At 38.3% G+C, this 24,753-nt stretch overlaps 1 protein-coding gene across 2 annotated transcripts in view; it reads right to left on the bottom strand.

Moving 5' to 3' along the window:
* The window catches only part of THSD7A (thrombospondin type 1 domain containing 7A), a 437,882-nt gene that overhangs the window by 240,826 nt on the left and 172,303 nt on the right, over positions 1-24,753 (bottom strand). For both annotated transcript variants that reach the window (XM_042967298.1, XM_042967289.1), the window contains exon 2: positions 23,308-24,139. In XM_042967298.1, the coding sequence (XP_042823232.1) occupies positions 23,308-24,139 (832 nt within the window). The remainder of the gene's footprint in view (positions 1-23,307; positions 24,140-24,753) is intronic.

The raw sequence follows: 24,753 nt of genomic DNA on the forward strand, positions 1-24,753 counted from the left end.
AATGACAAAACCACCTCATCCTTTGGCAGCCGTCAAGTGCTGAGCAACCCCTCAAAGTCCTCTCACAGTAGAGGGGCAGGGGAGTATCAGAGATATTCCCAAGTAGTTCATAGTCCAGTTGACAAAATACTGCACATGAATGAGAAAACCTGTGCTTATTATCAGAGGCAAATAAATCTAGCAAAACTAAAGCACTTCATTTAGGCGCAGGAAGGTAGAACTAGACCTTTGCCATCATTGCTGTTTGTTCAACCTACACTTTTCCATCAGCAGTTCTCAGAAAATGTCCCTGGCAGGCAATAAATGCTCACCACAGACTGTTCGGTGACATGGTTGGCAACCAAACAGGACAACCACCCCAGTTCCTATACATTCTCAGCTTCACTTCATCCTCTGACTCCCCTGGGCTCCAGTCAGCTTCATAATGAAAACAGGTGGTAAAATGAAACTACGCAAAGTTATGTCACTTGTGCACTCTTACCAAGGAACTCCACAAATCACATTAGGGAATGTTTTTTTTTCAAATTGATTTATTTCACAACACCCTGCTGTTTGGTTGTTCGAAGGCAAACAGCCTCAGAAATCAAATTTGCAAGTCTAAAATTAAGAGTATATGCATCATTCATGATTATTTCATAGTGTTCCCTAGCCTGATTTACAGTTGTCAAAATTAACATTACATGACACGATCCATTATGTGTTTTGCTCAATACTGTATTATCCCAATCATGACAAATTCAATTAAAACTAATATCAGTTATCAGTTCATTTCAACTCTTCCATTTTTTAAGCTCTTTCCTACTCTTTCCTTTCTTTCTGCCAAAATATCTTATAAACTGTATGTTAATCTATATATGACATCTCTTTACCAATAATTTCTTCATAATTTCCAACATAATCCTCATTTTCATATTTTTGTTATTGAATTGCAGATTTGGTTTATCTTACTTTCCTTTCTTTGGTTTATCTTCTTTATTACAGAGAAAACCCCATAGGATTCTGTCAGGGATGGGTGGTTGTAGACATAAGCCTCTGACAATTAGAGATACAAAAATATTAACAAATTCTCTCTACATCCACCTTTATTTCAAATACAGTATCTTACAAGGATGAAATGATTGAGGAATGCTGGTAATAAATAATTTTGCAGTAAAAATCTATGATGCACCAATTATTCAGGGAATCTCTATGATGTATTTGAAGATCAAAATATTCAATGACATTGTCACATATTTGTTGGCTTTATGGAATATCATAAATTATGCAAAAATTGTTTTTAAATATCTTTATAATAGTAAACTTTTACACAAAGAGAATTTTATTTTGTGCTTACTAGGAAGTATCTAAAAACAATATCCTATTCATGATATTTTGGATTGTTCTAGATTTTAAAATACTTTTCCTGGCTAGTGTGAGTAGAACCCAATGAACTCAGTAGAAAGACATATTCACAGTGAAATGTATATACTTACAAAGTAAACACTTATCTTCTTAACACTGGTGTCATCCCAGTATACTAAAGGTACATAGATATAACAAAGGCGCATATTTTCATTTATAAAATCAAATATACATTGATTTCTTCCCACCTATGGAATATAACTGCCCTTTTGAAAGAGATTTAAAGAAACTTAAAAGGTTCTTTAATATAGAATTGTATAGAATTCTATAATAATGTATAGAATTATTGAACTGCTATATTGTATACCTCAAACTTACATAACATTCTATATTAACTATACTGGAATTAAAATTAAAAACAAAAAATTTAAAAAACACTAAAAATATTTCACATTTTGTTCTGTCATTCTTAATTTACACTGCAATTTTACATCCCAGAGAGCTGCATTTTTAATAAAGAATGTTTTAAAACCTGTATGATATCCAAAACATATCAGTATACCGCATCTGGTATGACTTTTAAAAGTATTCAAATTTTGGGGCGCCTGGGTGGCTCAGTCGGTTAAGCGGCCGACTTCAGCTCAGGTCATGATCTCGCGGTCCGTGAGTTCGAGCCCCGCGTCGGGCTCCGTGCTGACAGCTCAGAGCCTGGAGCCTGTTTCAGATTCTGTGTCTCCCTCTCTCTGACCCTCCCCCATTCATGCTCTGTCTCTCTCTGTCTCAAAAATAAATAAACGTTTAAAAAAATTTTTTAAAGTATTCAAATTTCATACTGAAAATAATTTCTGAGAAATTCATAGTTATTATTCTTGAGTTAAGATCTCTTTTACTATCTCTATTTTTATCCACCCATCAATAGGAGCTCATGTGTATTCATATATATGGCGGTTAGTGGTCTGGTTTATGTCCATGAGTAGCATTTTGAAAACTCTTTTTACTTAAACCAAAGAAGAAAAGTAATGTAAACTCAACTATCAGTGGTCATAACTGATTTTTCTTCTGCAAAATTCTGCTTTGTCTGTTCCAGCACTTTATACTGTACGTGACTGTACCAACATTCCAAGATCTTTTCAGTACAATGGTTTCTTGTATTAAGCACAGCACAGTTATTTTTCTCATTCACAATTCAATTGCTGTCCTTGTAAATACTATTAAACAAAATTTTCCTGGTCACAACCTTTAAAATCTTGTATCACTGACCACATATTCATACTAAATAGAGAAGAAAATAACTGTCAAATAAACTTTTGGGAAAAAATTAATCGCTCTATAGTAAGACGACTCAAGATCAGAAAAATAAAGAACAGAGCAAGGCCAAAGTGCAAGTAGAGGCCTAAAATTATGCTTAATATAGAAGGAAGAATTTTAAGAAGGTAATGAAACTCACAAAATAACTAATACAACATATTAGTCAACTCTAAAAGAGTGAGCATATTCTTAATTAGGTTATACAAATAGTACATTAATAATTTAGTAAATTCCTTCTGCTATGTGAACTTCTTTTTCCCCTTTTGAAAGCATTTCCTCCTATTTAAATCCCTTCTTGTTATATTCCAGTTAGAGGGAGACTCAGTACAACCCACATAAAAGTAGTAGAATTCCAGCAAATAGATGAAAACAATGGGTGAGGTCACAGTTGTTCAGGAGATGCAAGGTCATTGCCCCAAACTGCAGCCAGGCTGCTCAAGATAGTGCCAGCTCAAGGAAATTTGTTCTCACACAAGCTCAAGGAAGAAAGTTAAACTTAGAATAGTCAAATGGAAGATGTTATTAAGGACGGCTCCAAGGAAAAGTGAGGAAACTGGAATGGACTTTACTAAAAGTTTATGTGAAGGACGATTAAACAGTGACATCTATAATTCAGTTTATGGTTAGTCCCTGGTCCCAAATACTTTAACTTAAATAGTTTTAAATGCTACTCATGAGCTTCCTTTTATTCAACTGTTCCATAATAGGCCATCATTTAAACCAAAAATGCTCCTGTGAGATGACAGAGGGAGGTACAGGAAAGGTGAACCTATCTTGGGCATGGTGAAACCATCACGTGTGAGGCTGTGGGAAGTGACTCTGGTAGTCACACTGGTATGATATTCAAAAGAACTTGCTAGTTTATAGGTGAATGTTGACAATACTAGCCTTTAGTTTGCCGTTATCAGTGCTAACTACTTGATAGTTGTGACCGAATAGTTGAGTGGCTTCAAGGAATACAAACAGGAGTAAACAGACAACATAAGTGAGGATGTTTATAAATGTACCAAAGGTTAAACTAAATAGACTAATGCTCAGAAACTATTGGAGTAACTTTACAAGATTTAAGGAAGAGATATGTCCCCTAAAACAAACGGTATCAAGGAGCCTATTTCAAACAAGGATACACTTCAAGCCTTGAAATATGTTCTCATCTGTTGACACTGAGACCAAGCTTCTTCCTAGAAATGCTTTCAAGTGAGCGGTGCCTGGGGGGCTCAGTCATTTAAGCAACTGACTGTTGATTTCACCTCACATCATGATCTCACAGTTGTGAGATTTTGCCCTGCACAGGGCTCTACAGTGACAGTGCAGAGCCTGCTTGAGATCTCTCCCTCTCTCTCTGCCCCTCCCTCTCTCGTTCGTGTGCGCACATGCTCTCTCTTTCTCTCAAAAAATAAAGAAACATTAAAAAAAAAAAAGAAATGCTTTCACGTGAAGCACCTTTCACCTGGATACCCAGGGTAGCACTCAGACCTTGCACTCAGACCTTGGCCCTGCTCAAGGCTTTTTTGCTGCCCCTCTGCTTTTGTGCTCTTTTGGGTGACCTAGGCGAGTTACTTAAAACTTCTCGTACTCAACTTTTGCTATCTATAATGTAGGAATAGTAATACCTGCTTTAATTTATACACAGTGATCTTCTAAAAACATTTAAATACAAAAAATCATGCTTTACATAATTGCAAAATTAATTCTGTACCTGGTCAATGCTGGACACAGAGTACTTGCTTAATTAATAATTGTTTATTAGGTTAGTTATAATATCCATATAACTTGGTAATCATATTCATGAATTTCCACTGTCAAATTTAAAAAGTTTTTATTTATATATATAAAACTAAATATGTGTATATATTGAAATATTTTTAATTTATGTATTATATAGATTTATAAAATACATACTTATAAAAAATTTACGTTAGACTAAAAATCTCTACCACTAATAATAAACCTCTTTGTGGTTTGCCTTAAGATTTTAGGTAAAGATAACATAGGGGCACCTGGGTGGCTTAGTGGATTAAGCATCAGACTCTTGATTTCCGCTCAGGTCATGACCTCACAGTAGTGAGATTGGGATCTGTTTGGAGCTCTGCTCTAGGCATGGAGCCTGCTTAGGATTCTAGGATTCTAGGATTCTCTCTCTCTCTCTCTCTCTCTCTCTCCCCCTCTCCCTCTCTCTCTCTCTCTCTCTCTCTCTCCTTCTGCCCCTCCCCCACTCACATGCATGCGTGTGTGTGTGTGTGTGTGTGTGTGTGCTCTCTCTCTCTCAAAAAAAAGACAATGATTAGCAAAACATGAGTACTGTTTTCTTATTTCTTTTAGTTTTAATTCTTATGATTTTTAGTAGTGTATGTATTTTTTAATAGTGCATGGATTTAATTTATAAATAAATACTACCTATATTGGAGTGTGCTCAAAACACTGTTTCTAATAAATGTGGAAATGACTGACACACAGGACAGAAAATCTAAACATTTAAGCTTGACCTCCAAGATTTGCCTGACTTTTCCTATACTCTAGATTCTCATTCCTTTATAAGGAAATCTATACATGTGTGATTGATCTGTGTACATCATATCCTCACTCAATGAATCATTACTGATGCAAATCTCAGGGCCTTTGCTCTTACTGTTCCCATATATTTTTTTTCATCATCCTCCCCTACTTTAGGCATATCTACTAATCCTTAGCCTTAGTAACATTTCCTCTACGAAGCTATTTCTGATCCTGTCAACCTCCCACCAGGAAGAACTTGCTGTCTCGGTTGTCACTTGGATATACTCCCTCTAGTTAGACATAAGATAGCACTGGTACTATCTTAGTATCTTAAAGTACTATGATACTGGTAGTATCTTAAAGTACTAAGATAGTGGTAGTATCTTAAAGTACTAATACTTTATTGCCTTTTTGTGTCAGTCTTTCCATAGCAAAGAATAGGTCCTTGAGATTAGGGTCTTTGTTTTTTTTTTTGTTTGTTTGTTTTTTTATATATTTCAGCACCCAGAATGTCGATGCCTTATGCTCTGATGAAGATAATGAAACAAATGCATAGTTAATTAATTAATACATAAACTAACAGCAATATAGAAGTAGTTTTCTGATTCTTAACATTGTACTCTAGCTGCTATATCCATCAGGGTCAGCAGAAAACAGATAGCAAAGTCACATGGGTTAATGACAAGAGTTTAATAAAAGGATTATTAACCTAAGTGTGGGTAGTGTTCAGAGAAATAACCAAAAGATGGTGAAGCACCCTGAGACTGATAAGTATGGGAATATTGTCATGCCAAGGTGATAAAGGGACCAAGGGAAAAAAAATTACCAAAACCTGAAATGGACCTAGAGCTGTAGGGCAAAGCTGTTGGCAAGGGGCTATAGCTTTTTTTGAGAACTCAGCCACTGTTGGCCCAAAAAGACAGGAATATATACTCAATTCCTCTCTTACCACCTTCTTATATACTGCTGCTGTCTCCTATGGATAGGATCTGACCAGAAAGAAGAGAACTAGGAAGCCTTATTAAGATACTGCTTGGGGGTGCCTCGGTGGCTCAGTCGGTTAACTGTCTGACTTTGGCTCAGGTCATGATCTCATGGTTCGTGGGTTCGAGCCCTGCATCAGGCTCTGTGCTGACAGCTCAGAGCCTGGGGCCTGTTTCAGATTCTGTGTCTCCCTCTCTCTCTGCCCCTCCCCCACTCACACGCTGTCTCCCTCTGTCTCAAAAATAAATAAACATTGAAAAAAAATTTTAAAAAAAAGATACTGCTCGGAGATCAGCTTCCAGCTATTTAAGCAGCATCCAGAAGGGTGGATAGTAAATACATATTGCCCAGTCAGCACTACATTTTGAGACAAGTAAGCCATGTACTTCTGTTATCTATATACCATCTACAAGAGAATGTGGGCATATTGACTCTATTTCTTCAGCCAGCTGTGGGCAGCAGGCAGCTGAGGCAAGCTCTTGAAAAATAATGGTGAGCATATGGCAGGCAAATCAATACATGGAATGTTACAGAAAGTTTTTAAATCTGAAAGCCTGCTATTTATGCATGAGAAGTAGTAATTTTATAAATGGATTCTGAATAACCTAAAAGTAGTCAGTATTACTTTAAACAGTGGGCAATTTTACTCCCTTCTTTTTGGAAAGGTTAGAATTAGATTTTCAAGTTCACTGATTCACAAAGTCATCCTGCAGGAATGGGCCCTCAGGAACTCAGCAGCACATCCGCTAAGTAAAAACCGTGCAGTTACTTTCAAGATTGAGCGTTGTCTTGGTCCACACACACTATGTATAAATTCATTCTGATGTTTCACTACGAATTGATTTCTACAACATGTCAAAATTAATTAGCTTTCTGCCAAGGAAGATACATGGGATTTTAGATCTATAATTTCAGGTACAGTTTTTGTTCAGAGTTCACAGGAATCACAAGACTTGGGGGGCTTTCAGATTTTTTTTCAGCTCTCTCCCACCCGCCCTCATTGTTGACTCCTTTCACACATATTTATACATGAAAAAGCTGAATCCCAGAGAGTTTAAATTATTTGCTCAACATTGTGTGGCCATGGATATACAGGTTTCTCTATTTTTATTATTTCTCCCTACCTATTACTTAAAATTCTCTTATCGATTCAACCAGTTGTTTTGTTTTGTTGGTATTGCGAAGCCAGTAACTTCATATTCAACTTTTCCGTCACTATTTTCTTTTTTTTTTTTTTTTTTTTTTTTAATTTTTTTTTTCAACGTTTTTTATTTATTTTTGGGACAGAGAGAGACAAAGCATGAATGGGGGAGGGGCAGAGAGAGAGGGAGACACAGAATCGGAAACAGGCTCCAGGCTCCGAGCCATCAGCCCAGAGCCTGACGCGGGGCTCGAACTCACGGACCGCGAGATTGTGACCTGGCTGAAGTCGGACGCTTAACCGACTGCGCCACCCAGGCGCCCTCCGTCACTATTTTCAACAGCAATCCTTAAAGAGAAGGATGGAGTAGTTAACAACTAGTATTGGAAGGTAAAACTGGAGTTAGGCACAAAATGACTGTTGCGAAGAAATACAGTTTTATCTTAACAAATATAATTTTGAAGATGAAAGGGTATGTCAGAAAAGTATGAGTTTAGAACAAAATTTCACAAAGCCACATATTATTCATTGCTGTCTGAAATACTAAGACTGACTTCATCTAAAGACTAAAAGGAAAAATATAATTGATAACAAAATGATAGAAAAATACTCTAATGTGTCAATTTTTCCATGGATACTAGATTATTCTTGTCAGCTTTAGTCAGTTTTTTAGACTTTATTTTTTTTGAGTGTTAGATTTACAACAAAATTAAGAAAAAGGCATAGAGATTTCCTGTATTCTATCTCCACACATGCACAGCTTCCCTCATTTCACAACACTCATGAAAATGGTGTATTTTTTACAAAGGATGAAGCTACACTGACATACCATAATCATTCAAAATCCATGCTTTACATCATAGTTAACTCTTGTGTTGTACATTCCACTGGTTTGCCCAAATATACAATGACATATACCTGTCATTATAACGTCATAGAGACTATTTTTATTCCCCTAAAAGTTATGTACTTCCCCTATTCATTTCTCTTTCCTACCTAATACCTGGCAACACTATGTAGATATTGTATGGATGTAAGTTTTCAGTTCCTTTGGGTAAATTTCAAGGAGTGTGATTGCTAGATCATATGGAAGGGTGTTTAGTTTTGTAAAAAACCTCCAAACCGTCTTCCACAGTGGATGTACCATGTTGCATTCCCACCAGCAGCGACTGGAATTCTTGTTGCTTTATAGATCCTCACCAGCATTTGGTATTTCCAGTGTTCTGGATTTTGGCTATTCTAACAGGTGTGTTGCAGTATCTCATTGCTTTAATTTGCATTTCTCTGATGACCTATACTGTAGAGCATCATTTCATACACTCATTTGCCAAGTGAATTTCTTTTTTGGTGACGTTATGGTCTTTGGTCCATTTTTTAATCAGGATGTTTTCTTATTCCGTTTTAAGAGTTCTTTGTATATTTTGGATAAATCCTTTTATCAGATGAGTCATTTGCAAATATTTTCTCTTTGTGTCTTGTCCTTCTCGACAATGACTTTTGCAGAGCAGAAGCATTTAATTTTAATGAAGGTCTATTTACCAATTATTTCTTTCATAGATCATCTCTCGTGTTATATCTAAAAAAGTATCACCGCGCCCAAGGTCATCTAGGTTTTTTCTTATGTTACCTTCTAGACGTTTTATAATAATTTTGCCTTTTGCACTTAGATCTATGATCCATTTTGAATTATTTTTTTTGTGGAGGGTATAGGGGCTGTGTCTAGGGTTTTTTTTTTTTTTTTTGCATATATTCATATGTTCCAGCACCATATGATGAAGAGACTGACCTTGCTCCAGTGTACTGCCTCTGCTCCTTTGACAAAGATTAGCTGACTATATTTATAAGACCTAGTTATTTTTTGCCCTTATGTATTTGTACCTAAAATAAATGTCTGCTTTACTGGGTTATCTAGAAACTGCATAGATCTCATTTTGTTTTTTGGTTTTTTTGGGTTCTTTTGCTTTTTGTTTTTGTTTTTTTGGCTTAGCCACGAGAAATCTGTTTTAGATCCCAAATCTGTCTTATTCCCTCAGGAATTTACCAAACGGAATTTCCCATACTTCCTGGCAACACTTCCAGTGGATTTATAATTATAATTAACTGCCTTTGCCAGACAATACAACAAAATAAGGCATGTTCAAAGATATCTGCTACTTCCACTAGATGTTTCTCATATTACTTAGAGCAGATTTTATACTCCTTCCTGAAACATGTTATATCTTTGATATACAGATTCAGGTCTTTATTTCAGGAAGAGGCTATCTGCGCCAGCTAAACTCTCCAAAGGTGAGGGTGGCTCATAGCAAAGCCTAAATCTCAGGGTATGCTTGCTATAATCTGGAGATGTGCGCCTTCACTACTCACTTTCTCCACTTCACCATTGACAGCTTCTCTTAGCCGGGAGACCAGGCAAGTAACATTCAGGCTGAAATGTTCCTCCAGCTACATGTCTGTGATTCTGTGGTAAAGAATCAGCTCTTAAGGGAACCTCCTTCATATTCTCAGTTGCCTGTCTGTGCTGCCCTCCCACCCATCCCCAACTGAGAGAATCAATGAAAGGATTCTTAAATGAGCCTTTTGGGATTGTATCCTAATCGCTTTACAGGAATCTCTTTCAGGCCTCAGGTCTTAAATTCCTTTCCATTTTCTTTCTTTTTTCCTTTCTTTCCTTCCTTCCTCTCCCTCCCCCTCTTTCTTTTCCTCCCTCCCTCCCTTTCTCCTTTCCTCTCTCCCTCTCTCCCCTCTCTTCCTTCTTTTCTTTTCTTTCCTTCCTTCCTCTTTTTTCTTTCTTTCTTTCTTTCTTTCTTTCTTTCTTTCTTTCTTTCTTTCTTTCTTTCTTTCTTTCTTTCTTTCTTTCTTTCTTTCTTTCTCCTATATATAGAAGTGCTTATTTCTTTTAATGGTGTTTCTGGTTGATTTAAAGGCAGGGGAGTGGAATAAAACTGCCTTTACTCCCTCATTTTTATTTACAAATCAATTACTGCAATGGACTGAATGTGTGTGTCCACCAAAATTCATATTTTAAAATCTTAACCCCTAATATGATAGTATTAGGAGCTAATCAGGTCACAAGGTGGAGACCTCATGAATGACATTAGTACTCTTAAAAAGGGACCCCAGAGTGCTCTCTCCTTTTCTGTGCCCATGTGAGGATGCAATGAAAAAGCCAGAGATCTACAACCTGGAATAGAGCTTTTACTAGATAGTGAATCTATCTGTTGGTGCCTTGATCTTGGATTTCTTAGCCTTCAGGACAATGAAAAATAAATTTCTGTTCTTTATAAGTCACCTAGCCAATGCTACTTTGTTATAACAACCGTGACTGAGATAATCTACCTCACTTAGTAGTAACTACATATTCCATACATGGAAGCACCTTGATTTAACTAGTCCTTTTCCTGGTGGAATTTAGATTGTTTTGCTATGACAAAGCATGCTACAGTGAGAGTTGTACATCTATTTAGAAGAATATCATACAGAATCACTGACAAAGGTAGTGTCCTTTTTAAATTTTGATACATACTGCAAAAGTGTTTTTCAAAAAGGTTGCACCAATTTTTGTCCCCACCAAGAATATGTCTAATTTCCCCAATTCCTTAATGTTAAATAAGATTATTAATAAAATATCAAGTCTCAGACTTCTATCCTTAAAAAGACTTGCTAGCAGGGTTGGCCCTTGGTAGGTATATGGAAACTTAACTGGTAAACAGTTCTTTACACTGCTAAAAATTTTTTTCTGTAAATGAGAAAATTGTGATAAATGACAAAGTTGTTCACTATGCTTACTTTGTTCATATAAACAATGTGCTTTATGGAGAACATTTGGCTTTCCTATATGCTAGGCAGAGGGTGCCTACATGATCCAATAAAAATTTGGGACACTGAGTCTCTAATAAACTTCCCTAGCAGATAATGCCTTACACAATTTTGCTGCAACTCTTTGCTGGAGGAATTAGTGTAGGCTGTTAATTTCCATAGGGAGAAGACTCTGGAAGCTCAACATTTCCAATAGAACTTTATAGAGTATTTCCTCCAGACTTCTCCCCATGCCCGTTTTTCTTTATGATTTGTTTGTATCCTTTCACTGTGATGAATCTCAGACATAAATTTAACTATATGCTGAATCCTGTGAGTCCTTCTAGTGAATTACCAAAACAAGAGGCTGTCTTAGTGATCCCTGACATACTATGGAACATTTTATTTACTAATCTGAGAGGTGAAAATGGGATTTAATTTTTTTAATTTCTTAATGATGACTGAGGATTAGCATATTTTCTGTGCCCTGATCCTGTCCTTTGCTGATTTTAATTTTTAGAACACTTACAGGTTCACAGCAAAATTGAGTGCAAAGTACTCTTAAGTACTCTTAAGTGCAAAGTAAGAATAAACCCCCTGCCCTCATACATGGATAGCCTCCCCCATTATCAACGCCACTCACTAGAATGGAGCTTACATTAATACATCATAATCACTCAAAGTCCATAGTTTACACTGCAGTTAACCTTTGGTGTTCTACATTTTATGGGTTTGGGCAAAAGTATAATGGCATATATCTATCATACAGAATACTTTCATTGCCCTAAAAATCCTTTGTGCTCCCTCTGTTCATCTCTCCCTCTCACCTAACCCTGAAAACACGGCTGCTCTTTTCATGGTCTCCACAGTTTTGCCTTTTCCATAATGTCACATAGTTGGATTCACACGGAATATAGCCTTTTCTTTCATTTGGTCATTATGCATTTAGTTTCTTCCATGTCTCTTCATGGATGCATAGTTCCTTTCTTTTTAACACTGAATAATATTCCATTGTCTGAATGTGTTACAGCTTTTTTATCCATTCATCTACTCAAGGACATCTTGGTTGCCTTCATGTTTTGGCAACTGTGAATAAAGTTGTTAAACATCTCTCTGTAGATTTCTGTGTGGATATAAGTTTTCCGTTCCTTTGGGTAAATACCAATGAGCACAATTGCTAGATCATATGGTAAAGAGTATGTTTAGTGTTATAAGAAACTGGCAGGCTGTCTTGCAAAATGACTGTAACCATTTTGCATTCCTACTAGCAATGGTCACATTTTCACCAGCACCCGGTGTTGCCAGTGTTCTGGATTTTGGGCATTTTAATAAGTGTGAAGTAGTATTTCTGTGTTGTTTTAATGTGTATTTCCTTGATCTACTATATCTTTTCATATGCTTCTTTTCCACTTGTGTATCTTCTTTGGTGAGGTGGGAAGGTCTATGGCCTATTTTTGAATCAGGTTATTTGTTTTCTTATTGTTGAGTTTTAAGAGTTCTTTGTATGTTCTTGATAACAGTCCTTTATCAGCAAAGCCTTCCAAAAATATTTTCTACCAGTCTGTAACTTGTCTTTTCAGTCTCTTAATTTTCAGCTCATTTTCAATTAGGTTTTGACCCTTTTCTTAATGAGTTCTTTAAGTATTAAGAAAATTAGTTCTTTGCCAAGTAAATGTTCAAATATATTTTCTCAGTTTGCTACCTGGGTTTTAACTTCATTAATATTTCCTTGAGCAAAATTTTCTCTTTTTTAAAAATCTAATTGAATATTTCCTTGCATGATCTCTGCATTCTGTGACCTAAAATAACCTCCTTTTACTTTAAAATTTTTACCCTTTCTCTAGCATTATAAAGAAAAAATTTTAAGTACTGAAAATACCTGGGCTTTGTTTTGGTATAATAAGTATCAAAGGCATATAGTTATTCTTCTTTTTCTTTTTAATTCTTCTTATTCATTTACATGGTTAAGCACCTGCCCCCCAAACAAAACAAACTAATTAATTTCCCACCAAAGGCAATGTTTTATAGGGTTTTGGAGATCTTCTTTCTAGACCCTTTTCTGTTTGATCTGACTATTCATGCACTTATATAAATTTGCTGTTATTATTTTCATAGAATAAAATATATGTAACTATTTGGGGACATTAGTTTTTTCTCTCTACTTTTATTTTTTAAAAATTTTCTTGGCCTGTCTTGTAATCCTTATTTTTCCCTTATAAGTTTTAAAGTAAAAATGTGGAGACCATTGGTATATTTAGTAAGTGTTCTGGATAGGCACACATCTTTTTTATGTTTCCAAGTCTGGTGTTCTGTGTTGAACTTTTACAGTTAGGTTTAGCCACAGATTTATTTTTGTCTTTTTAATTATTGTAAGTGGAATATTTTAATCTTTTGTTTCCATCATCATGTTTAATAGTTATGTGTATTTAGGAAATATATTGATTGTTTTTATATTATTTTTGTGTCAATCAACCCCCCCCAAAAAAAAGTTACTTTATTTTTATATTTTCAATGGATTCTCTTGAGTTTTTCGGGGCACATTCATAATCTCTGGAGGGAAAAAATCTTAATTTTTCCATCTGCTTTCCAATTTTTACTTCTTTCTCTTTTCAACTACATTAACTAGTACTTACAGATCAACGTTAACTAAGACTGGAGTTAATGTGCTATCCTTTCTTATTTTTTACTACAACAGAAATACTTCTAGTGTTTCAGAATTTGAGTATTATGCTGGCTGAGAGTCTGATATCTCTTTTTCTTTATTCTATACCAGTTCTTCCATGAGGATGTTATTTCAACCTCTTCTAGAAGAATTATTACCCATGTGCAATTTCAATCTATGGATTAAATTCAGGAATGTCTTCTATGATATCGTTGTGTTTTTTTTCCTGTTATATTTGGTGTTTGGTTTTTGTTGTTTCCTATTCTAATTCTTCTCGTGGTCCTACCTTCAGGAACACCAGAGTTTCATATAGGGATCTCCCTTGCTTGTTTCCATAACCATCATTTTTTAAAATTACAGTTCAGTTATATGGTCTTAAACTGTTCTATCACTGCCTCTTCTTCACAAGATATTTTTCCATTTTTAGTTCTAATGTTAATTCTACTTCTTCTTGTTTTCCAATTCCCCTCCATTTGAGCTCTGCCAAATCATTCATTCAATTTATGAGTTAAGCTTATTCAATATTCTTAACTCTTCTTTCTGTTTTTGGTTTGGAAACATCATATTTCCTTTACTATTTTTAGTTTCTTGGAGAAATGTTTGCCCTTACTTTCGTATCAACTCTAGGCTTGGGGCAGTACTATACTTAAGCTTGGCTGAAATTCACTAACTAGTTCATAGGGAAGCTCCTTGTGTCCTGGTATGTGTGTAGTGATTTATTTTTTTTTCAATATATGAAGTTTATTGTCAAATTGGTTTCCATACAACACCCAGTGCTCATCCCAAAAGGTGCCCTCCTCAATACCCATCACCCACCCTCCCCTCCCTCCCACCCCCCATCAACTCTCAGTTTGTTCTCCGTTTTTAAGAGTCTCTTATGCTTTGGCTCTCTCCCACTCTAACCTCTTTTTTTTTTCCTTCCCCTTCCCCATGGGTTTCTGTTAAGTTTCTCAGGATCCACATAAGAGTGAAACCATATGGTACCTGTCTTTCTCTGTATGCCTTATTTCACTTAGCATCACACTCTCCAGTTCCATCCACGTTGCTACAAAAGGCCTATTTCATTCTTTCTCATTGCCACGTAGTATTCCATTGTGTCTATAAACCACAATTTCTTTATCCATTCATCAGTTGATGGACATTTAGCTCTTTCCATAATTTGGCTATTGTTGAGAGTGCTGCTATAAACATTGGGGTACAAGTGCCCCTATGTATCAGTACTCCTGTATCCCTTGGGTAAAATCCTAGTAGTGCTATTGCTGGGTCATAGGGTAGGTCTATTTTTAATTTTCTGAGGAACCTCCACACTGCTTTCCAGAGCGGCTGCACCAATTTGCATTCCCACCAACAGTGCAAGAGGGTTCCCGTTTCTCCACATCCTCTCCAGCATCTATAGTCTCCTGATTTCTTCATTTTGGCCACTCTGACTGGCGTGAGGTGGTATCTGAGTGTGGTTTTGATTTGTATTTCCCTGATGAGGAGCGACGTTGAACATCTTTTCATGTGCCTGTTGGCCATCCGGATGTGTTCTTTAGAGAAGTGTCTATTCATGTTTTCTGCCCATTTCTTCAGTGGGTTATTTGTTTTTCAGGTGTGGAGTTTGGTGAGCTCTTTATAGATTTTGGATACTAGCCCTTTGTCCGATATGTCATTTGCAAATATCTTTTCCCATTCCGTTGATTGCCTTTTAGTTTTGTTGCTTGTTTCCTTTGCTGTACAGAAGCTTTTTATCTTCATAAGGTCCCAGTAGTTCATTTTTGCTTTTAATTCCCTTGCCTTTGGGGATGTGTCAAGTAAGAAATTGCTACGGCTGAGGTCAGAGAGGTCTTTTCCTGCTTTCTCCTCTAGGGTTTTGATGGTTTCCTGTCTCACATTCAGGTCCTTTATCCATTTTGAATTTATTTTTGTGAATGGTGTGAGAAAGTGGTCTAGTTTCAACCTTCTGCATGTTGCTGTCCAGTTCTCCCAGCACCATTTGTTAAAGAGACTGTCTTTTTTCCATTGGATGTTCTTTCCTGCTTTGTCAAAGATTAGTTGGCCATACGTTTGTGGGTCTAGTTCTGGGGTTTCTATTCTATTCCATTGGTCTATGTGTCTGTTTTTGTGCCAATACCATGCTGTCTTGATGATGACAGCTTTGTAGTAGAGGCTAAAGTCTGGGATTGTGATGCCTCCTGCTTTGGTCTTCTTCTTCAAAATTACTTTGGCTGTTCGGGGCCTTTTGTGGTTCCATATGCATTTTAGGATTGCTTGTTCTAGTTTCGAGAAGAATGCTGGTGCAATTTTGATTGGGATTGCACTGAGTGTGTAGATAGCTTTGGGTAGTATTGACATTTTGACAATATTTATTCTTCCAATCCATGAGCAGGGAATGTCTTTCCATTTCTTTATATCTTCTTCAATTACCTGCATAAGCTTTCTATAGTTTTCAGCATACAGATCTTTTACATCTTTGGTTAGATTTATTCCTAGGTATTTTATGCTTCTTGGTGTAATTGTGAATGGGATCAGTTTCTTTATTTGTCTTTCTCTTGCTTCATTGTTAGTGTATAAGAATGCAACTGATTTCTGCACATTGATTTTGTATCCTGCAACTTTGCTGAATTCATGTATCAGTTCTAGCAGACTTTTGGTGGAGTCTATCGGATTTTCCATGTATAACATCATGTCATCTGCAAAAAGCGAAAGCTTGACTTCATCTTTGCCAATTTGGATGCCTTGGATTTCCTTTTGTTGTCTGATTGCTGATGCTAGAACTTCCAACACTATGTTAAACAACAGCGGTGAGAGTGGGCATCCCTGTCGTGTTCCTGATCTCAGGGAAAAAGCTCTCAGTTTTTCCCCATTGAGGATGATGTGAGCTGTGGGCTTTTCATAAATGGCTTTTATGATCTTTAAGTATGTTCCTTCTATCCCGACTTTCTCAAGGGTTTTTATTAAGAAAGGGTGCTGAATTTTGTCAAAGGCCTTTTCTGCATCGATTGACAGGATCATATAGTTCTTATCTTTTCTTTTATTAATGTGATGTGTCACGTTGATTGATTTGCGAATGTTGAACCAGCCCTGCATCCCAGGAATGAATCCCACTTGATCATGGTGAATAATTCTTTTTATATGCTGTTGAATTCGATTTGTTAGTATCTTAGTGAGAATTTTTGCATCCATATTCATCAGGGATATTGGCCTGTAGTTCTCTTTTTTTACTGGGTCTCTGTCTGGTTTGGGAATCAAAGTAATACTGGCTTCATAGAATGAGTCTGGAAGTTTTCCTTCCCTTTTTATTTTTTGGAATAGCTTGAGAAGGATAGGTGTTATCTCTGCTTTAAACGTCTGGTAGAACTCCCCTGGGAAGCCATCTGGTCCTGGACTCTTATTTGTTGGGAGATTTTTGATAACCGATTCAATGTCTTCGCTGGTTATGGGTCTGTTCAAGCTTTCTATTTCCTCCTGACTGAGCTTTGGAAGCATGTGGGTGTTTAGGAATTTGTCCATTTCTTCCAGGTTGTCCAATTTGTTGGCATATAATTTTTCATAGTATTCCCTGATAATTGCTTGTATCTCTGAGGGATTGGTTGTAATCATTCCATTTTCATTCATGATTTTATCTATTTGGGTCATCTCCCTTTTCTTTTTGAGAAGCCTGGCTAGAGGTTTGTCAATTTTGTTTATTTTTTCAAAAAACCAACTCTTGGTTTCGTTGATCTGCTCTACCGTTTTTTTAGATTCTATATTGTTTATTTCTGCTCTGATCTTTATTATTTCTCTTCTTCTGCTGGGTTTAGACTGCCTTTACTGTTCTGCTTCTATTTCCTTTAGGTGTGCTGTTAGATTTTGTATTTGGGATTTTTCTTGTTTCTTGAGATAGGCCTGGATTGCAATGTATTTTCCTCTCAGGACTGCCTTCGCTGCGTCCCAAAGCGTTTGGATTGTTGTATTTTCATTTTCGTTTGTTTCCATATATTTTTTAATTTCTTCTCTAATTGCCTGGTTGACCCACTCATTCGTTAGTAGGGTGTTCTTTAACCTCCATGCTTTTGGAGGTTTTCCAGACTTTTTCCTGTGGTTGATTTCAAGCTTCATAGCATTGTGGTCTGAAAGTATGCATGGTATAATTTCAATTCTTGTAAACTTATGAAGGGCTGTTTTGTGACCCAGTATATGATCTATTTTGGAGAATGTTCCATGTGCACTCGAGAAGAAAGTATATTCTGTTGCTTTGGGATGCAGAGTTCTAAATATATCTGTCAAGTCCATCTGATCCAATGTATCATTCAGGGCCCTTGTTTCTTTATTGACCGTGTGTCTAGATGATCTATCCATTTCTGTAAGTGGAGTGTTAAAGTCCCCTGCAATGACCACATTCTTATCAATAAGGTTGCTTATGTTTGTGAGTAATTGTTTTACATATTTGAGGGCTCCGGTATTCGGCGCATAGACATTTATAATTGTTAGCTCTTCCTGATGGATAGACCCTGTAAATATTATATAATGCCCTTCTTCATCTCTTGTTACAGCCTTTAATTTAAAGTCTAGTTTGTCTGATATAAGTATGGCTACTCCCACTTTCTTTTGGCTTCCAGTAGCATGATAAATAGTTCTCCATCCCCTCACTCTCAATCTGAAGGTGTCCTCAGGTCTAAAATGAGTCTCTTGTAGACAGCAAATAGATGGGTCTTGTTTTTTTTATCCATTCTGATACCCTATGTCATTTGGTTGGCACATTTAGTCCATTTACATTCAGTGTTATTATCGAAAGATATGGGTTTAGAGTCATTGTGATGTCCGTAGGTTTCATGCTTGTAGCGATGTCTCTGGTACTTTGTCTCACAGGATCCCCCTTAGGATCTCTTGTAGGGCTGGTTTAGTGGTGACGAATTCCTTCAGTTTTTGTTTGTTTGGGAAGACCTTTGTCTCTCCTTCTATTCTAAATGACAGACTTGCTGGATAAAGGATTCTCGGCTGCATATTTTTTCTGTTTAGCACACTGAAGATCTCATGCTAATCCTTTCTGGCCTGCCAAGTTTCAAAAGAGAGATCGGTCACGAATCTTATAGGTCTCCCTTTATATGTGAGGGCACGTTTATCCCTTGCTGCTTTCAGAATTTTCTCTTTATCCTTGTATTTTGCCAGTTTCACTATGATATGTTGTGCAGAAGATTGATTCAAGTTACGTCTGAAGGGAGTTCTCTGTGCCTCTTGGATTTCAATGCCTTTTTCCTTCCCCAGGTCAGGGAAGTTCTCAGCTATTATTTCTTCAAGTACCCCTTCAGCCCCTTTCCCTCTCTCTTCCTCCTCTGGGATACCAATTATGCGTATATTATTTCTTTTTAGCGTATCACTTAGTTCTCTAATTTTCCCCTCATACTCCTGGATTTTTTTATCTCTCTTTCTTTCTCTCAGCTTCCTCTTTTTCCATAACTTTATCTTCTAGTTCACCTATTCTCTCCTCTGCCTCTTCAATACAAGCTGTCGTCGTTTCCATTTTGTTTTGCATTTCGTTTAAAGCGCTTTTCAGCTCCTTGTGACTGTTCCTTAGTCCCTTGATCAATGTAGCGAGAGATTCTCTGCTGTCCTGTATACTGTTTTCAAGCCCAGCGATTAATTTTATGACTATTATTCTAAATTCACTTTCTGTTATATTATTTAAATCCTTTTTGATCAGTTCATTAGCTGTTGTTATTTCCTGGAGATTCTTCTGAGGGGAATTCTTCTGTTTGGTCATTTTGGATAGTCCCTGGAGTGGTGGGGACCTTCAGGGCACTTCCCCTGTGCTGTGGTGTATAACTGGAGTTGGTGGGCGGGGCCGCAGTCAGACCTGATGTCTGCCCCCAGCCCACCGCTGGGCCCACAGTCAGACTGGTGTGTGCCTTCTCTTCCCCTCTCCTAGGGGCGGGATTCACTGTGGGGTGGCATGGCCCGTCTGGGCTACTTGCACACTGCCAGGCTTGTGGTGCTGGGGATCTGGCGTATTAGCTGGGGTGGGTAGGCAAGGTGCACGGGGGCAGGAGGGGCAGGCTTAGCTCGCTTCTCCTTAGGTGATCCACTTCAGGAGGGGCCCTGTGGCAGCGGGAGGGAGTCAGATCAGCTGCGGGAGGTTTGGCTCCGTAGAAGCACAGAGTTGGGTGTTTGCGCAGAGGAGCGAGCAAGTTCCCTGGCAGGAACTGGTTCCCTTTGGGATTTTGGCTGGGGGATGGGCGAGGGAGATGCGCTGGCGAGCGCCTTTGTTCCCCGCCAAACTGAGCTCTGTCGTCCAGGGGCTCAGCAGCTCTCCCTCCCTTTGTCCTCCAGCCTTCCCGCTTTCTGAGCAGAGCTGTTAACTTATAACCTCCCAGACGCTAAGTCGCGCTTGCTGTCGGAACACACTCCGTCTGGCCCCTCAGCTTTTGCCAGCCAGACTCGGGGGCTCTGCTTGGCCGGCGAGCCACCCCTCCGCCCCGGCTCCCTCCCGCCAGTCCGTGGAGCGCGCACCGCCTCGCCGCCCTTCCTACCCTCTTCCGTGGGCCTCTCGTCTGCACTTGGCTCTGGAGTCTCCGTTCTGCTAATCCTCTGGCAGTTTTCTGGGTTATTTAGGCAGGTGTAGGTGGAATCTAAGTGATCAGCAGGACGCGCGGTGAGCCCAGCGTCCTCCTATGCCGCCATCTTCCAACCTCCGACTCTGTGTGTAGTGATTTAGAATTCTTGTCCACTGGCCACCAACCTTTAGTCCTTCAGTCCATCAAACTGGTAGTCCTTTCTTGGCAGTAATGGCATAGTGAGCTTCTTATTCAGTCTTGCCTATTATGCCATTCTGTTTTCAAACAAACTCAAAGATGTTCCAGCAGCCCTTTCTCTTAACTCAGACCATGCCCTACTGATGAGGTGTCATTAGCTTAGCCCTCACAAAGTTCAGGCTACTCAGAAATTTTGAGTGTTCACAGAAGGTGCAAAGACAGAACACCCTTCTAAGTGTCTTCCTTCAGTTAGTTAATTTTATCACATTCTCTAAATCTCTAAATCATTTGTGACTTGAGACTGTGACTGTTTCCTATTGTCACGAAAGAATAGACTTTCATTTGTATTTTTCATTCTTATTGATATCAGTCTGTTTGAAAGCAAAAAGTAGGGCAGATCTATCATCTTCAACTTGCAAGTTCTAGCAGTAATTCTAATACAATTAAGCAGAATTGTTGGCATTGACCATTTACTCTTTATTTCATTAGCTTCACTGATGTGGTGGAAAGTTTGAGCAAAACATAGGTCAAAATACCTGATTTTTGTCCCTTCTTCCCTGAGACTTTAACTTTCTTAATCATATATATTTATTTATATATATTCTTATATATAATTCTTAAATGCAAGAGACATTAATAACCAATTTAATGTAAAGCTTAATCTATGGCCTAATAAGTTATAACATATAGGTAATTGCCATTTTGTTGTTAGATAGGCTATTTCTAATAGAATCTAAGCATCTGACAAATGATCTACAGATTTTTAAATGTGTTTGCTTATTTCAAACAACTAAATGGGAATATTAGGCTCTATGCAATGGTAGGTACTTTCCTAATTATAGTTTTAATTGACTGGTCAACATTAAATTAAATGTCTACAGCACGTTAACTCAATGACGGCAGGAGACACCTCAAGTTGCCCTGGAGGCTCATTTAATTACTTAGTGGGGGCCAAGTAACTAACGTAACTATAATACTTCAGGAAAAGAGATCAGGAAATCACTAGGATAAGAATAGTCAGAAAAGAATAAAACAGGGATTGAACTGAAACCATGATATAGAATCAGAAGTGAACACATATACAGACACATACGTGTAAGGAGTTGTAGGAACCTGGAGGATCAAGGCAAGATATCAAGCAACCATTAACGAGACCAAGACAGACCAAGACAGGACCAATACCACGAGATGAAGAAAAGAAAGATTACTGGTGTGGCTGAGAAAAAATACAACTGTCTAAGTACAAATAGGGGAAGGACTGGACATATCCTAAAAATGGTGACCAAAGGAACGCTATAGACAAACTACTGTCTAGATAAGTCAAGTGTTCATTTGTTTACTCATTTATTTATTTATTTATTTATTTATTTATTTTTTTAACGTTTTATTTATTTTTGAGACAGAGAGAGACAGAGCATGAACTGGGGAGGGGCGGAGAGAGAGGGAGTCACAGAATCGGAAGCAGGCTCCAGGCTCCGAGCCATCAGCCCAGAGCCCGACGCGGAACTCGAACTCACGGACCGCGAGATCGTGACCTGAGCTGAAGTCGGCTGCTCAACCGACTGAGCCACCCAGGCGCCCCTTACTCATTTATTTAAACTATATCCTGCACTAAAAAGGCTTTAAAACCAGCTTTCAAAATCCACAGATAGCAAAATCACTAGGTAGCAATGAAGGAAGGAAAATAATGGGGGTGAGAAAAAGACGAAGCCAGCGGGTTACGGTAGTAAGCAACGTGCCTGCCGCACAGTCCTATTCATGTTCCCAGGAGCCAAAGCAAACAGGCACATGTGATCTGGTATAAGATTTCCAGGGCCACGAGGAAAGCCATTGAGCTGCTCGCCAGCAGCACATGGGTTGAGACTTCTGTGAAATTTATCTTATGTGTTTTTAATCAAGAGAACAGACTGTGTGATGGAGAAGATGACACTTTCAATGTCATTTCTACAATAAATATGATATAAAATTCTGAGTGATGCTACCATAATTTCACTCCGTTTAGTCCAAGTCATAACTGCATAAATAGTTCAGAAAAAGCAATTATGCAAATGATCCAGATAAGACACTCCCAGATGGTCTGGCTTATCCAAGAGCAAAATTTAGAATATCCAGAGAACATCATATCCTTTAGATAATCCTCAATGAATAATCCTCAATGAATATTTTCACAACAAGTAAATCACACATGAGAAAGTCCTTCATAATACAGTCATTATTTACCCAGAGATAATTTGACAAATAATTTCTGTCTAGAACATGCAGCCAATTAATTACATGTTTTCTAAACTACTCATGATTAAATACCATCTACTTAATTTTTTCTGGGCCTTCCTTTTTTTTCCCCTCTGGGGAGATTTATTCCATTTTATAAAATGTGAAAGAAAATTATTCTTAGGTATAGCTCCCTGGGTTGCTATTTAGATTTTGTTTATAGGGTAATTCTAAAAATGCTATGAACTTGGAGAGATTACAAGTATGCTTTTCTCTCACTAAAGTAAGTATCTGAATTCAAAATCCCAAAACTCCAGCTACTGGGTAAGTTTCTTGTTCCCCCATTGGAGGTGGAAACAGTTCTACTGACTTAGAGAAGTAGTGTCATCTCACGGAGACTAACTGATGCTATGGCTTTTGGACAGCAAAGTTTCAATTCGCTCTAGCAGTACAGGGCCTAAACATGAGTAAAACAGAAATAATGTCAGGAAACCCACAAAAGCTCAAATGCCTTAAGTAGAAAATCTTATGCTTGAGCGTAGCTCATTCTAGGTTGTATACATATGAATCTCAGGACTTAGTACAGCAGAGTCTTAAGTACTTTCTAGCCCATGGCTTGGACAGTGAGACACACACAGTTAACGGTTATAAAATGTTACCTCAAATCGGCAGCCTTCCCCGTCTTGTTAGTACACGTAACCTCTCTGGTCTGATATCCAATCTGGATGTCCCAGTATTTGTTCTCTTGTCGGTTCTGTCTGTTTCTGTTTCTTTTCTTCTTAATAAGTTCACGGGCTTCTGGATCCTTCACTCCTTTTCCTCGGTCCTTTTCCCGTTCTTTATTCTTCCCGCGTCTCCTTGCCTGTCTTACTTGTCTGGAGTGAGGCATTGAGCACGAGCTCCAGGGCCCCACGTGCAAGCTGTACATGGTCTCTTCATCCTCACACGGGCTGGACTGGCACACCTGAAACTCTGTCAAGTTCGGGCAGCTGGAGCCTCCAAACTGGGGTGGCGCTACCACATGCCGTGTCCGGTGCTGGAGCCCACTGCCACACGTCTTGGAGCATTCTGACCAGGCAGAAAACTCAGACACGATGCAATCTTGCTGGCAGGGGATGAGACAGGCCTGTTCCAGGAGAGGTTTGGGCTCAAAGTACTCGCAAATGATATCCTCTGCCGGAATGTCTTTCTCTTTCTGGATGCATGTTATCTCTCTCACCTGAATGCCTTCCTCCCCCTTAACGCACTCAAGGGGTTTCTCCAGGCTTTTGGAAATCACAGGCTGACAGTGATTCCAGGGTCCCAGCCTCCAGTCATACAACTCCTTGTGCCAGTCACACACTTTGAAACAGTTTTGCTGATTACTGGGTCTCTCGGCCTGTTTACAGTTTGTGTGTAACGTTGTCCAGCCTTCCACATGAGCACACCACACAGCCCGGGTTTGAATGCCTCCTGGGCCACATTCATCTCCCATGCATCGGCCCCACGGACCTGAAAATGATACAAGAGTTAACAGTGCCACTGGAAGAAAACTGTAAATTATTTCACTTTCCGGAAAGACGTGTCAAGATCTAGTACGTTAAGTCTCCCTGAAGTGTTATAAAGTAGGTCTCTGCACATGACTGCTGGAAAGTAATGATCTGCACTCGGTAGTGTTGCAAAGGGAGAAGTATGTCACAGAGTCTATATACGGTAACTTCTGGGACACGTTCATTTCGGGGCCTTTTGGGATTATTAGGATTGCTTTTCTTCATTTCCTTAATTTTAGGTGGAGGACCCTTGCTCGTAAAGGACATCAGGAATTAGTCACAGTGCAAACATTACTCCTCGCCTTATAACTATCAAATCCACGTCAGTAACAGGCAAGGAAGGTGGCCCCTTGTGAACAACTTCAGCTCCTACAGGCTTCTCTTTTCCGGAGCAGTTAAGGATTTTGTAGAACGTGCTCTCCTCTTTCTCATTTTCTAATTCTGTGCATACTGTGACTATAAGAGTCTAGTGGGTATATATGCGTGTACTGGCAGAAGTGTTAACTTTCTGGTAACCAAACCTGGGAAGTGACAAATTTTCATTTAAGCACATACTGCCTTTAAATTTACTCCCCT

This window comes from Panthera tigris, chromosome A2 (genome assembly GCF_018350195.1).
Source record: "Panthera tigris isolate Pti1 chromosome A2, P.tigris_Pti1_mat1.1, whole genome shotgun sequence".
Taxonomy (NCBI): Eukaryota; Metazoa; Chordata; class Mammalia; order Carnivora; family Felidae; genus Panthera; species Panthera tigris.